Raw genomic sequence first — 14,919 nt, 5'->3', positions numbered from 1 at the left:
TGATGACCAGGCAAAAACTGTTACAGCTTGGCTGGGAAGTTCTGATTCATCCTCCCTATTCACCAGACATTGCACCTTTGGATTTCCATTTATTTCAGTCTTTACAAAATTCTCTTAATGGAAAAATTTTCGGTTCCCTGGAAGACCGTAAAAGACACCTGGAACAGTTCTTTGCTCAAAAAGATAAAAAGTTTCAGGAAGGTGGAATTATGAAGTTGCCTGAAAAATGGCAGAAGGTAGTGGAACAAAAGGGTGAATACATTTTTCAATAAAGTTCTTGGTGAAAATGAAAAATGTGTCTTTTATTTTTACTTAAAAACCGAAGGCACTTTTCGGCCAACCCAATACATTCCCACCAGCAGTGTAGGAGGGTTCCCTTGTCTCCACATCCTTGCCAACACTTCTTATTTCTTGTGTTTTTGATAATAGCCACTCTAACAGGTATGAGGTAAGGTGTTTTTTTTTAATCTTTGGTTTTCAGCAGGTTGACTATGATGTACCTAGGTATGATCTTCTTTGTACTTATCCTGTTTGGGGACATCAGTGAGCTACTTCAATCTGTAAATTTATGTCTTTCACCAGTGTTTAGAATTTTCTTCCTACTGCTTTTTCAATTTTTTTTTCTTTTTTTTGCTCCTTTTTCTCTCCTTCTATGACTCCAAATTCATTTATATTAGACTACTTAATAGTGTTCAACAGACAACTGCTTTTCAGTATTTTTCTCTCTGTTTTTTAGTTGGAATAATTTTTTGATCTATCTTCAGTACTTTCTCCATTCTGCTGTTAAGCCCATACAGTGAATTTTTTATTTTAGAAAGTGAATTTTTCAGTTTTTCTATTTCCATTTGGCTCTTTTTTATATTTTTATTTCTCTGCTGAAATTTACAATTTGTTCCTTTATTTATTATAAGTTTATTTTCCCTTGGTGTCTTGAACATACTTGCAGGTAGCTGCTTTAAGATCTTTGTTAATTCCAATACCTGGGTTACCTTGTGGTTGGTCTCTATTGATTGTCTTTTCTCTTGAGTATGGGTCACATTTTCTTGTTTCTTCATATGCTTAGAAATTTTCTGTTATATCCTGCATACTGTGAGTGATACATTATAGTGACTCTGGGGTTTAGTGTATTTTTCTGGAGAGTGTTAATATTCTGGTTATTATTTGTATTAGCAAGCAATTAACTTGGCTGAACTGAAATCTAAACTATGTCTCCCCACAGAGGATGACAGCTGATGTCTCTGAGTCATTTTAGTCTTACCTGGACTGCTTAGAGTCTGATCCACTCTTGCATAGAACAGTGACCAGTCAGAGACATGGGTAGAGTTCTCTGTGGTTCTCTCTTTGTGGTTCTTTATTTTCCAGTATGTGCCTTCTCACTTTTCAGCTGCTGTGGTAGCTCCAAACTCTGCTTTTCAAGCCAGTAAGACTGCACCTTTTGATTCACATTTCAACTGCTCTGTGCAGCTCAATCTAGGGGTCTTCCCTCAGGCAAAAGCTGTAAAAATAGGAAACCCATCCAGTTCTATTTCCTCCTTCCAAATATTGTCTCCTAACCAGATTCTGCCTATTTTTGGCTGCTCAAGTGCCTTCAGGTAGTTGTTATTTATATTTTTGTCTAGAATTTATTGTTATCTGAGGGAATGTTGGTCTGATAAGAGGTATTCTGTTATTACTCATGGCAGGATTTTTTTGTTTGTTTTAAAAAGTAAAAATCTCATGTATTTATATTAATATTTCCAGTTCAAATCAGAACTATAATGTTTTTATTTACATCTGTATCTTCTTTCTTCTATACCAAGAATTGTGGTTCTGAAGGACATAAAGCAGATGATAGAATTAGAATATCACATAATTATTTATTTCCTCCTTTCTATATCTCACACACACAGCAGTCTCAACAATGTGTATTATCACAGTGACCAAAGAGATTATGGAAAATAGTTAAAACATTTTTTGCTTGTGCTTTCCATGAATTTCCATAGCACAGTTTTTAAAAAAATTGTGTTAACAACTTTGCATGCATTTAGCCATTAAATTTTATACTCTCTTCCTTGTACTTCTCATTTAGTCTTTATCAACAAGTAAATAATAATATTGCTTGCCATAAATTCTTAGGTTGAAACTATTCATTTTGGTTGTCTAAAGCTTATTCTCTAGATTCTTTTGGAAGGGCTCATGGGAGCCAGTGTTTCCCAATTTTTGGCATTACGATAAGTTTATCTGTGTCTTCCATGTGATAAAAATCAATTTTACCAAATATAAGACACTTAATTCAGATTTTCTTTTCTTGAATATCTGAAATATATTACTCGGTTTTCTTCTGGCATAAATAAAGTGTTGACTTTGAAAAGTTAGATGTTGGCCTTCTGGGCTGAATTCTTAAGTGTACATAGTGCTCCTTCAGTCAGTAGTTTCAGGTTTTGTTTTTTGTTGTTTTCAAGAAAGTTTTCTTGAATTATAGTCTTTACTATTTATTCTCTTATGGTAGTGCTCTTTAAAGACTTCTGTTATCTGAATGTTGGGTCCTTGTTACTTCATTAAGTTGTTGCTTTCTCTCATCCTTTTAATCTCTTCATTTCTTTTGATTTCGAAACTGTTCCTCCATTTTACCTTCTCATTCTCTTAAAACATTATCTGTTGTATGTATTTTCTCTTGGGTTCATTCAAGCTTAATCTTCATTTCTGAAAAAATTTTTTTCAATTTCTAATGCTTTGCTGAGTTCTGTTACCTTATTTCTGAGTTTTTTGAAATCTGATTTATGTTGTTCTTGCACGTCTTGAGTCATTTTTGTAATGACTTTTATCTCATTTTGAAGTAGTTGGTTATAATTTTCACCTGTTTTGTGGGCATATATTTCTGGTATGCTTTTTTTTTAGAAATTCACGTTCTTTTATTTATTTATTTATTTATTTATTTAGGACTGTGTTGAGTCTTCATTTCTGTGCGAGGGCTTTCTCTAGCTGCGGCAAGTGGGGACCACTCTTCATCGCAGTGCGCGGGCCTCTCACCATCGCGGCCCCTCCCGTTGCGGAGCACAGGCTGCAGACGCGCAGGCTCAGTAATTGTGGCTCACGGGCCCAGCTGCTCCGTGGCATGTGGGATCTTCCCAGACCAGGGCTCGAACCCGTGTGCCCTGCATTGGCAGGCAGATTCTCAACCACTGCGCCACCAGGGAAGCCCTCTGGTATGCTTTTATTGTCAGGATGTAATTCTGTATCTTTTTCTTTTTTTCCCTATAATTTCATAGGATTGACCTACATCATTTTCTGTTGCTTACTTTTTTATGGTTTAGGATGGCATTTCTTACAGAGCTCCCTCTGCTGTTGTTTTTGGGAACTCTTCAAAAGTGTGGCATTTGCTTTCTATGATTTCTAAGGCTTTGCTCCCTTCCCCACTATTCTCATTCCTTAATCTTCATTGTACCTAATGTGCTCAATTTTGATTCCATGCTCAGTAGCTTATCCTCATTGTGACACTGTTAGTGAAGGATCAGTTTTAAGAGTTCATAGAGGCTAACTGCCCCAACTTCAGACTTAGGAAAATGCAGAAACCCAGTTATAGCTGTTTTGGGAGTCTCTGTTCTCAGATGTGTCAGACACTCTGTTTTCTTTTGCTTCTTCTCATACCATGCAGGTTCTATGGTTGTTGGTGATTTGTTCCCACTTGCTGTTTTAGGGAGATTTATGTAGATTTCCTTGTCACCCAGTTTTGTTGTAAATGTTGTATGTGGGTTTGGGGATTTAGGGATGCTCAGAAACGTTGCCACTGCCTCCATTGTCCCTGAATCTTTATAATTTATCACTTCTTAATTGCTGTTTATGATGTTCTCTTTTTCAAGTTTGATAATCTTGCCCTAATTAGATTATAATTCCTCTAAATAGTGTTTGAATCTTAGTTCAAATGCTATTTTGTGTTGAAAATAGCCTTTACCGTGTCCAGCATAGCACTGGACATATATGCAATGTATCATATCAGTCATCAGTTTGGAAATTAGTCAGTCTAAGGGTAATTATAGGCTAACTTGCAACCTTGTAATGGTAGTATTAGCAGCTACTCTTTTTTTTTTTTTTTTAAAAAGGACCTACTGTTTTTTTTGTTGTTGTTGTTGTTGTTTTTTTTTAATTTTATTTATTTATTTATTTATTTATTTATGGCTGTGTTGGGTCTTCGTTTCTGTGCGAGGGCTTTCTCCAGTTGCGGCAAGCGGGGGCCACTCCTCATCGCGGTGCGCGGGCCTCTCACTGTCGCGGCCTCTCTTGTTGCGGAGCACAGGCTCCAGACGCGCAGGCTCAGCAATTGTGGCTCACGGGCCCAGTTGCTCCGCGGCATGTGGGATCTTCCCAGACCAGGGCTCGAACCCGTGTCCCCTGCATTGGCAGGCAGATTCTCAACCACTGCGCCACCAGGGAAGCCCTTAGCAGCTACTCTTACAAATTGAAGGGAAACGGATACCAGCTGGCCTGCTTGTACATGAAGTTCATTCATATGTCATCTTGGCATATATGCTATAGTCTGTCTGGTCTAAACATTCCTGGAAGACATTGATCTAATGTACTGATGGTCCAAAAAAGTCGACAAAGTAATAACCATCATAGAAACACATTGGAAACATGGAAAATGTTATCCGCCATAGTGATAATTCATTACTGTCACAGTTCAAAAATATTGTAAAGGAAATTTAAAAACTCTTCTGAGTGACGCAGTTAAAATGGTCAAGTTAGTAAAAGATTTTTTTAAAAGGCTAAACCCAAACAGAAACCAAAGATTGACCAGTTTGTTAATATGAAGAGGCAAAGGGGTGTGGGTGAGATATGATGGAATTTCATAAGATAGTGATGAAAATTAAGGAACACAAATAATACTTTCAGTTAAAGGAGGCATTAGTTTTTATACATTGGGTAGTAATTTTAGGGATCTTTTTATCCTAACAACATCTCACTTCCTTTGCTTCTGAATTTGATATTCTAAAAAGTCAGCTAACACAAGTCAGTCCCTGAAACACAGCAGAACTTTATTGATTTGATAAAACTTTCCAAATATAGTGTTAAGAAGTTGGTGTTTCTTATTTTTACTTCATTTGTCTTCCTTATTTAAAGGAATCATATTTTATTTTATTTTATTTTTTTTTTGGGGGGGTTGTCAACTTGTCCTTCCTAATTTTAATTTATTTTTTATTTATTTATTGCTGTGTTGGGTCTTCGTTTCTGTACGAGGGCTTTCTCCAGCCATGGCAAGTGGGGGCCACTCTTCATCGCGGTGCGCGGGCCTCTCACTATCGTGGCCTCTCTTGTTGCGGAGCACAGGCTCCAGATGCGCAGGCTCAGTAATTGTGACTCACGGGCCCAGCTGCTCCGTGGCATGTGGGATATTCCGGGACCAGGGCTTGAACCCATGTCCCCTGCATTGGCAGGCGGATTCTCAACCACTGCGCCACCAGGGAAGCCCCTTTATTTTTAATTATAAAGATATATTATTTACTTTGTAAAACGTTCCATTTTAAATTACTCCTAATTTTTACCTTTTTAAAAATCTTTAACAGGCCTCAACAAATAATGAAAGCTCTAATCACAGTTTTGGAAGCTTGGGATCTTTGAGTGACAAAGAATCAGAGGTAAGTAACTTCATTTTAAATATGATGCTATTAATAAGTAAAAGTTGGAATCACTGTTTCTTTTTTAATTAATTTTTTTCCTTCTTTAATACTTGTGCTAAAGGTTAATCCTTGTTAAGTTTTTTGTAGGAGCATTTTATTCTGTTTTATGAAGCACAACATTCAAACTGAAGACTGTATTGGACATTAGAAAGAAAATATAGTTTCTTTGGTTATGTAGGTGAACTTGTACATTAATGGTATAGACAGATATTCTTAAGTTACTAGCCGTTCATAATTCTAAGAGATGAATGTGGTTTTGCATACGTTGTATTTCGCAGTTTTCTATTATTTCTTGTTATACTTCCCTCTTCGTTTGGTCCTGAGTAAAGGTTTGTTTACTTTTTGAGATACAGAAACACATTTTTTTTTCTCTTTTTGAAATTTCTTGTGGGATTTCATGCTGTTGGTTTTCACTTTACATATTTTAAAATATCTGAAAAATCCCCTCCTCCCCCACCCACTTACTCTCCCCACTAAGAAAATATATGGAATTTTATAAGTAGGTATTTGGATCCATGGTATAGTTCACGTTGAGCATGATATTCTTGATGGCATTTTAAAAAATGTTTAGACAGGAGGTTCTTTGGGTAGTAGCATTCATTTATTGATGCTGCAACTTCACTTTTTGCAGATACAGTCTGTAATATTTCCTCTTCTCAGATTATGGAGTTCTGTCACTTTTCAACATTTGTGTGTGTGTGTGTGTGTGTGTGTGTGTGTATTTTCCCTGTCAGTGTTAACTTCTACTTGATCCATTTTAGTCTTTTTTCTGCTTGGGTTAGTATAGATATATCACCATGATAATAATACCATAGGTCATTAGCACCCAGTAACTCTTAGGCATCTGGTTTTGGTGTTCAGTGGAAGGGGAATATCAAAGGTGGCATCTTTTTAAGCCCTGTGTTATTGAAAGCATCTAGGAATCTCTAGGTAGACAGTTTTATGGAGTTCTGTGCAGGCACCCTGACACTCCAAAGGAGTGTGGCATAGGGCTCTCACTCATCAGGCTTTCCCTTCCACAGAGACAACTGGCAGGCAGCTGAAAGGACTGTGCAAGTGACGGGACTTTATCTGCAGTAGGTTCCCTTGAGGTAAGCGTTAGTAGCCCCTGTAGCACCAGATTATCACAGTTTAGTTTCTATCAAATTAACACACATTAAGTCCTTAAAAATTGTAAGTTTAGATCTTGTCAAAGTACATTTTTTTTCAAAAACCATATCAAGAATGTTTTCACTTTATATTTCCTGGATTTTGGAACATTTCTTGATACTTCCACAGATTTGGGTCTATTAGTAATTTCACATGACTCCTCTTTTCTTAGGCTTTTGTGTTATGAAGGGCAATAAAATAATTTTAGATATTTCTCTTTTCTGTTCACCAAATCTAGTGTTTCTGATAGATTTTTTAATAGAAAAATATAGTAAAAGTTAGACCACATGTAATGGTTATATATTTCTATGTTCTTTATAGGTATCTATATTCCCAGTATGAGTTGTAGATGCAATATTTGAATTCTTCCAAAAGAATCAGTTTGTAAGAAAATACCACTTCCCTTAAAAGAATTTTAAGGCTCACTTTTGGCTATGTTCTTAGGTTAAAAAAAATTTTTTTTTAAAGACCATAATGGTATTTGCACTAAAATACAATTTGGTTAACCTTTGGATGTACTTAGCTTTATTTGTGTAGAAATTTTGACATTTGGGGCCACAATAGAAAAATCTTAAAATTTTTTGGCTTTTGCTGTTTTGTGTTCTGTATCTGGAATTTTTGCAAAATAATGATTAAGTCAAGTGGCATAATATTTTGGAAATGACTATGGATTATATGTTTTCCTTAAAATTTGAAGAAGGAAATTTGGGGGGGTGGTCTGTCTTTCCATTTAAGAAGTGATTTGTCTGGAAAATGATTCCCAGATTTTATTTCTGTACTAGATGCCTTAATGAACTCCCTTGGGGTGAAATTTCATATACGTCACAATACAGATATTCATACAAGTCATGAATAAAGTTGTTGGCAGTAAACAGCTGCAGGATAGAAGTACTTCTTTTTTTCCCCAGTCACCTAATAGTAACGTTTATGTAGTATTTCGTTGTCTGCTGATGTCATTTTATTCTTTTGGTAATCCATCCCCTGAACCATCACATTTTTTAAAATAACAGTTTTTATTTTTATGGACAAATAGTGCTGAAAGGTTTATTATTATTTTTTAATAGCAGTTCTCTACCACTCACCCTTACCCCACCCTGCTCTCCATTCTCTTAGCTTTTCTTCCTGGTATTTATTTCCACATTTTAATATAAATAATATGCATATCTTTTTTGGTTCATCAATTGGACATTATCTGTGACTTCCTCTTAGTATTTATGAAGATTTTAACCTACTAATAACCCCCTGCTTTCTATCCTCTTCTTAATACTGTTTTCAGACACTCAGAACCCTCTTGTTTTCATCTATCCTTGTACTATTAAAAGTGAAAAGCATCTGATATTCACTGTTGGGTTGATTAAATCTACTTCAACTGAAAATTTTCATTGCAGTTTATATATGAATTAAACTTGCCTTTTATTTCTAAATGTAGAATTGTGAAACAGAAAGGGGTTTTTTTTGATAATGAAATCGTCTAGTAGATACGAAGGTGTTGGTATTGTTTTGCTTTATTTTACATCACTCTAGGTCTATTCAACAGGCTCCAAAAATTTTCAGTAAGCATTTGTTACATATCTATTATCTTCTAGCCTCTGTGCCCAAGCACGGAGAATATGAAGATGAATAGGATACAATTCCTGCTTTCACATGAGATCAGTGTCTAGTAGGACAAACAAACTGTTTGATAAACAGTGTGGGCTATGCTGTAATAGATGTAAGCACAAGGTACTATAGGAGCAAAGAGCAAGAAACCCCTAATTCCATCTGCCTGCAGGCGAGAAGTAGGGAAGGAAGAGAAAGAGAGGTCTTCCCTCAAAGAACAGATGATAGGGACTTCCCGGGTGGCGCAGTGGTTAAGAATCCACCTGCCAATGCAGGGGACATGGGTTCGAACCCTGGTCCAGGAAGATCCCACATGCTGCAGAGTAACTAAACCCATGCGCCACAACTACTGAGCCTACGCTCTAGAGCCTGCGCACCACAACTGCTGAAGCCCCCACACCCTAGAGCCTGCGTGCTGCAACTAGTGAGTCCACACGCCACAACTACTGAAGCCCGCGCGCCTAGAGCCCATGCTCTGCAACAAGGGAAGCCGCCGCAATGAGAAGCCTGCACATTACAACGAAGAGTAGCCCCTGCTCGCCACAACTAGAGAAAGCCCGTGCACGGCAACAAAGACCCAACACAGCCAAAATAAATAAATAAGTTAATTAATTAATGAAAAAAAAATAGTCTCTTTATTTAAAAAAAAAATAGAACAGATGATAGTTAAGTTGTTAAGAAAGCCTATGGATTCATCCCAGAGGACAAGGGCAAAGTATGAGAAGAAAGCAGGCAGAGGCACTAGGATGTGCTTTTGCTTTTCCATGGAAGCATGGCACATAGTTTTGTTCAAGATGTAAGGCAGTGGTTCTCAATCCTAACTGCCTTTTAGCTCACCTGAGGAGCTTAAAAAAGAAAAAACCAAGCTACCTGGGTGATTCATCTGGTTTGTAAACTTCTGGTATAGAGAAGATGCGCAAGAATGGTGAAAGATAGGCAGGGGTCAGGGTTTGAATGCTCTTGTATTTCATAGTAAGGAATTTGGACTTCTTTCTAGGAGATGAAAGGAGAGGAAACAAACAAGTAGAGATGAAGAAGGCTCCCTCAGGGGGCAATGTATAGGATAGGATGGGAGGGAGGTGAAACCTAAGTTGGGAAGACCATTTAGTTAAGGAATGCTGCTGCCTTTACAAAACTCCAAGGTTTAACAGGAAGAAAAACTTCAGGTGGGGGTTCTAATTACAGTGTTCTCAAGTTTGCCTTTTGGGCTCTGCCTTCTTTGGATTTTGTAACTATTGATGCTATCACCACCCAGGCCCATGCTTCTCAAACTTTAATAGCAAGTGAATTACCAAGGGTTCTTACAGGTCTGGAGTGGGTGTTTGCATTTCTCACAAGCTCTCAGATTCCACTAGATTTTAAAAGTAGAAGCAGTAGGGTTTGATTACTGAATGAGGGTAAAGAAGGAAAGGGAGGAGCCTAGGATTATTTAAAGGTAGCTAGCTTTAGGTGAATGATAGTGTCTTTGAGTGAGATAGACAACACAGAAAGAAGATGAATAGGTTAGCATAGAAGGTAATGAATTAAATTCTGGACAGCACTGAGTTTGAATACTTATGAAATGACCAAGGCAGAGGAGTTGTCTGGAGCTCAGGAAGGAGGTCAGGCTAAAGATGAAGACTTAGTGGTTTTTGGCATACAAACAGTGCTAAGACATTATTTGCCCTTTTACAGTAATGCTAAGACATATTTGGCTTTTTAACTTTCATTTCTCCATGAGTTTACAGTGAAAATTTCCAAAGGCTGTAAGACATGTGATGATATCATTATTCTGATGATTTATGGATTGTGTATTCTGGTGTTTTTAAATTTTTTTAGTTTTAAATCCCAAAATGGTAAATAACAGTAGTTATATCCCACATAACAAAGACTCTTTGGGGAACTCAACAGTTTTTAAGAGTTTGTAGACGGGTTTTGAGACCCAGAAGTTTAAAAACTGCTTTTGCAGATGAACTCATCCTGATAGTGTGTGTAATGCTAGGAAATGTGAGCAGGCGAGACGGGTGTGCTGGAGAAAGAGCAGTAGGAGGTAAGGAGGTAGATAAAAGAGGAGAAAGAAGAGGAGGAGAATAATGAGTAGAATTAAATGTTATGGAAGTGAATTAAGATAATGACTAAAAAGTGACTAAGAGTTTGTCACTTAGGCTTACTTTTAGTAGACTAATGGGAGCAAGATGCCAGATATTAGTTGATTAAGGAGCACTTGGAAAGTGAGCATATATTGACTACTCTTGGAAGAATCTTGACTGTGAAGAAAAGGAGGCAGTATCCAGAGTCTAACAGACCTATTATGTGCTAGGGAAAGGGTTATAGCAGACCTGTGATGGGCCAAGGACAAGCAAAGTGCTGAAGAGAGAGGATAAACTAAACTAAACTTTTTTTTTTTTTTTGACTTCGTTGGGTCTTCGTTGCTACGTGCAGGCTTTCTCTAGTTGCGGTGAGTGGGGACTACTCTTCTTTGTAGTGTGCAGGCTTCTCATTGCGGTGTGCAGGCTTCTCATTGTGGTGGCTTCTCTTGCTGTGGAGCACAGACTCTAGGTGCACGGGCTTTAGTAGTTGTGGCACGCGAGCTCAGCAGTTGTGGCTCGCAGGCTCTAGAGCGCAGGCTCAGTAGTTGCGGCGCATGGGCTTAGGTGCTCCGCGACATGTGGGATCTTCCCCGATCAGGGATCAAACCCGTGTCCCCTGCATTGGCAGGTGGATTCTTAACCACTGTGCCACCAGGGAGGTCCTAAGCTAAACTTTTCCTGGAGGTGGTATGAATGGTGAGTTCCAGACTCTGGGAGGACAGGGTTAGTTGTGGACAGGACTGACTAGGAACATCCTTTCCTCTGATAGATGAATTTCCATACCTAATAACCTTTCTCTTTCTTCACAGTGAAAGTAGAGGTTATCAACTGAAGGAAGAATCATGGGTAGGTTGGGGGTGTGAGGAGAATGATAAAAAATTTATGGGAGAGACAAGGAAGTAGTTTACAGGGGAGAGGGGTCACTCATTTAAATGTTTTAGAATGCCTGAAGGAGTTAGAGACATGATCTGTGCGCCTTATCTACTGGCTGAAAGTTCAGATTATTTATGAGGATGAGAGAAGGAGCCCATATTTCCTTTTATCAATGTTTTCCAAGTTTCAGAACCTGCCTGGATCCACCCATTTGCCATTCTCCTTGAAGGACCCTTCCCTCTCTAAACATGAAGATCATCTTCACTTTCTCTAAATTCTGTACAGTTGCTGTCCCCACTGTACTTTACCCCAAGATGCTGAGATAAATTATCTTGTAGCTCATTTGGAATTATAATTTATAATATTAATACCATATCCATACCTCCTCCCTACCTTTTCTTTTGGATGTCCTAGAATATATTTTTCTGTTTTATTTCTTACTGTGGTTGGTTATTTGTAAATGAATATAAATCTCACTGAAATATATTTTTAAGCCTATTGTTACATGTACGTACAATATACTACATAATGATGTTTGTAAAGCAGACACACGTCAATTATTCTATTTTTGTCTCAATTTAATTTTGAATATTTATCTTTTATACTACTTCTGTATAAACCTGAATCGGAGTTGAACAATTTAAAATATATACTATCTTTTTCTAGAGCTAAAGTTTATCTCCCACTTCCTTCTGGGTAATTGTCAATTCTTTAACCCTCTATCCACTGGCATTGAATTACTGTTTATTTTTATTTTTTAAATTTATTTATTTATATTTTATTTTTGGCTGCGTTGGATCTTGCTGCGCGAGGGCTTTCTCCAGTGGCAGCGAGCGGGGGCTGCTCTTCATCGCGGTCCACGGGCTACTCAGTGCGGTGACTTCTCTTGTTGCGGAGCATGGGCTCTAGGATGCGCAGGCTTCAGTAGTTGTGGCACACGGGCTCAGTAGTTGTGCCGCACGGGCTTAGTTGCTCTGCAGCATGTGGGATCTTCCTGGACCAGGGCTTGAACCCATGTCCCCTGCATTGGCAGGCGGATTCTTAACCACTGCGCCATCAGAGAAGTCCCTACTGTTTATTTTTGATCCAAGTGCATTTGGGGATTTTTGAGTTATTTAAGATTAAGGATTTTAATTTATAGATATACAGAAGCTGGGACAGTTGTTGCGTCTAGACATTTAAACTTAGATGCACTTTCAGAATTGTAATGATTGTAATGAAAGAGGAATATAATATAGATACAGTGCCTTGATTGTCTTAATTTACCTGTAACGTTGATTAATGAAGGCCATTTTATGAAAGAAGATCTAATTAACTTTCTCATTTGATTTTAGTTTCTAGAAGTAGTCTTGGTATTTAAGTCAGATTTTTCCCCTCCTTATTTGAATTGAAGTTATGGAGCTGAAGACACTTTGAAGCATTAATGCTTTATTTTGTTCTTTTTAAAAAATAATTTTTAAAGGCCACATTATGTGTGAGTTCTTATTTTCATATTTTGGAGGAAGTAGAAATTAAGAATACTAGAGAATTAGAACTAAAACTACCTTAGACCTAGCTTTGGGGGGGGGGCATTATTTTCACTTTTAGAACAAGTCATATTATTTATATAGTTTTTCAATAGTTTTTTAATTTAAAAAAATCTCCTTTTTTGATATTTAAATTTATATATAGACATATATAATTGATTAAATGGGATGTCTCTGATATTAGTGAATTGGCTGGATTAAGAAATGAGCATTTCCTGTTTTCACCTTGTTTTTATATACATCCCCATCTCTACATTTTTATATTTCCTTTTTGCCTTCTAAATAGTGTTTAGCTGAAATGTTTCCTCAAGGAACAGTTAGTTACCTTAGATTGATTGGAAGTTATGATTTTATTTGAAAATAGAGATAATACCAGCCTAAAATTTCAGATTTTAGATTGATTTTTTTAAATTCATTTAAGTTTTATATATATATACGTAAAATACATATATATATTTATATATGTATATATGTGTTATAAGCTGGACAAATCTTTTCTTTAATGTCTTAGTCTGAGCACCCAATAAGAAAGAAAACTTGCAAAATGAATTTAGTGATGTATAGTTAAGAGTCGCTGAAAGTTAACATTTTTATGCCTATTTCCCCCTAAATGAATTACCTTGTTTTTGACTTTATTCTGTTTAAATCTGTTCAGCTTCTAAAGATTGTTAGATACCTAGTTTACTGCCCTCATCAATTTTAAGAAATATTCTTTGTGTCCTGTAACCTACATTATTTTCTGAAATGTTTTAGCCTGATAAATGCCCTTTGTGGTGTTCTGTTTGATTGGTTCCTCTGTCTTCTCCTTTACTTATCTTCATTTTGGCAGTATTTTCTCACTGACTTCTTCTTACTGTATTATTAGGTGAGGTTAGTAAGATTTTTTAACAGCAATAAAGACATTTTCTCAGTAAGGAAATAAATTTGTTTTTTTCTCTCTCTGTTAAGGCTAATAATCAAACTTAGAAATTATAGTTCCTGTGAAATACCTAGAATTAATTTGTAAATTTTCCTTTTATTTAAAAAGAGAAAACTATTTAATTCTGCCACTAAACGTTAAAGGACACACTCTTTTTTGTTGTTGTTGATCGAACCCGAGCCCCCTGCAGTGAAGGGCTGAGGCAGTCCCTAAAGGACGAGCTCTTACAGGAAGTATATTCAGCTAGAGTTATGGAGTGTCTAACTCTAAAATGTGTTATATGACAGAGTTCACAGCAAAGGAAGTAGGTCTATCCTGGTTGAATATATACATCCTTAGTCTTCCGGAAGGAAAAATACTGTAAATCAAATGGCCTGATACTGGCTGACTCTGCCCCTGTTTCCATAAAGGTGGAGGACTATGTGTGTCAGAATCACCTTTTCAAAATAAAAACACTTAGGCTCCCTTCTTGGAAACTCTGATAATACTCTGTCTAGATAATTTTTGACTTCTTATAAATCAATAAATCTTGAAATATTGATTCTGTAGGCCATTTATTTAGAAAGCAAACAAACAGCTGTTAAATGTTTCCCTTTTTAAAAGTACATTTAGTGTGGGTGGGTGGTTTTTAGAGCAAGAAAGTTCTAAGCTGACTGTTGAAAACAAGATTCGAAGAGGAACATGCCATGTCATTTTAAGAATGAAGATATACTTTAAAGTGGACCCTGGTATAGCAGTTAACCGTAGTAGATGCTCAGTAAATATTTGTTGAATAAATAAATTTAATAATGTACTTTAGTTGTAGTATAAGGCAGTTGTTGTGTCAGCTACATGTGATTCTTATGTATTCATCAAAGCAAGCTTTCTCAACCTTAACATTATTGGCATCTGGGGCCAGATAATTCTCGGGGTGGGGAGGGAGTTGTCATGTGTAATGTAGGATGCTTAGCAGCATCTCTGCATGATGCATTAGGTATCTGTAGCCCATCCCCTCACCCCTAAGTTGTGGCAACCAAAAATGTCTCCAGATATTGCTGTATATCCTCGGGGGGTAGAGGCAGATCTCCTCTGGTTGGGAACCACCCCATTAATGAAGGAGGGAAAATAAAGTTGTAGCATGTTACCTGTGG

The 14,919-nt window shown here is 37.0% G+C and overlaps 1 protein-coding gene across 1 annotated transcript in view; it reads left to right on the top strand.

Moving 5' to 3' along the window:
• Positions 1–14,919, top strand: part of TLK1 (tousled like kinase 1) — a 164,368-nt gene that overhangs the window by 66,941 nt on the left and 82,508 nt on the right. Inside the window, exon 3 of the mRNA XM_007183263.2 lies at positions 5,541–5,612. Within this exon, the coding sequence (XP_007183325.1) occupies positions 5,541–5,612 (72 nt within the window). The remainder of the gene's footprint in view (positions 1–5,540; positions 5,613–14,919) is intronic.

Source organism: Balaenoptera acutorostrata, chromosome 8 (assembly GCF_949987535.1).
Source record: "Balaenoptera acutorostrata chromosome 8, mBalAcu1.1, whole genome shotgun sequence".
NCBI classification, from domain to species: Eukaryota; Metazoa; Chordata; class Mammalia; order Artiodactyla; family Balaenopteridae; genus Balaenoptera; species Balaenoptera acutorostrata.
Note: the sequence above shows the minus strand (reverse complement) of the source record. Positions and strands in the feature narration are given on the sequence as shown.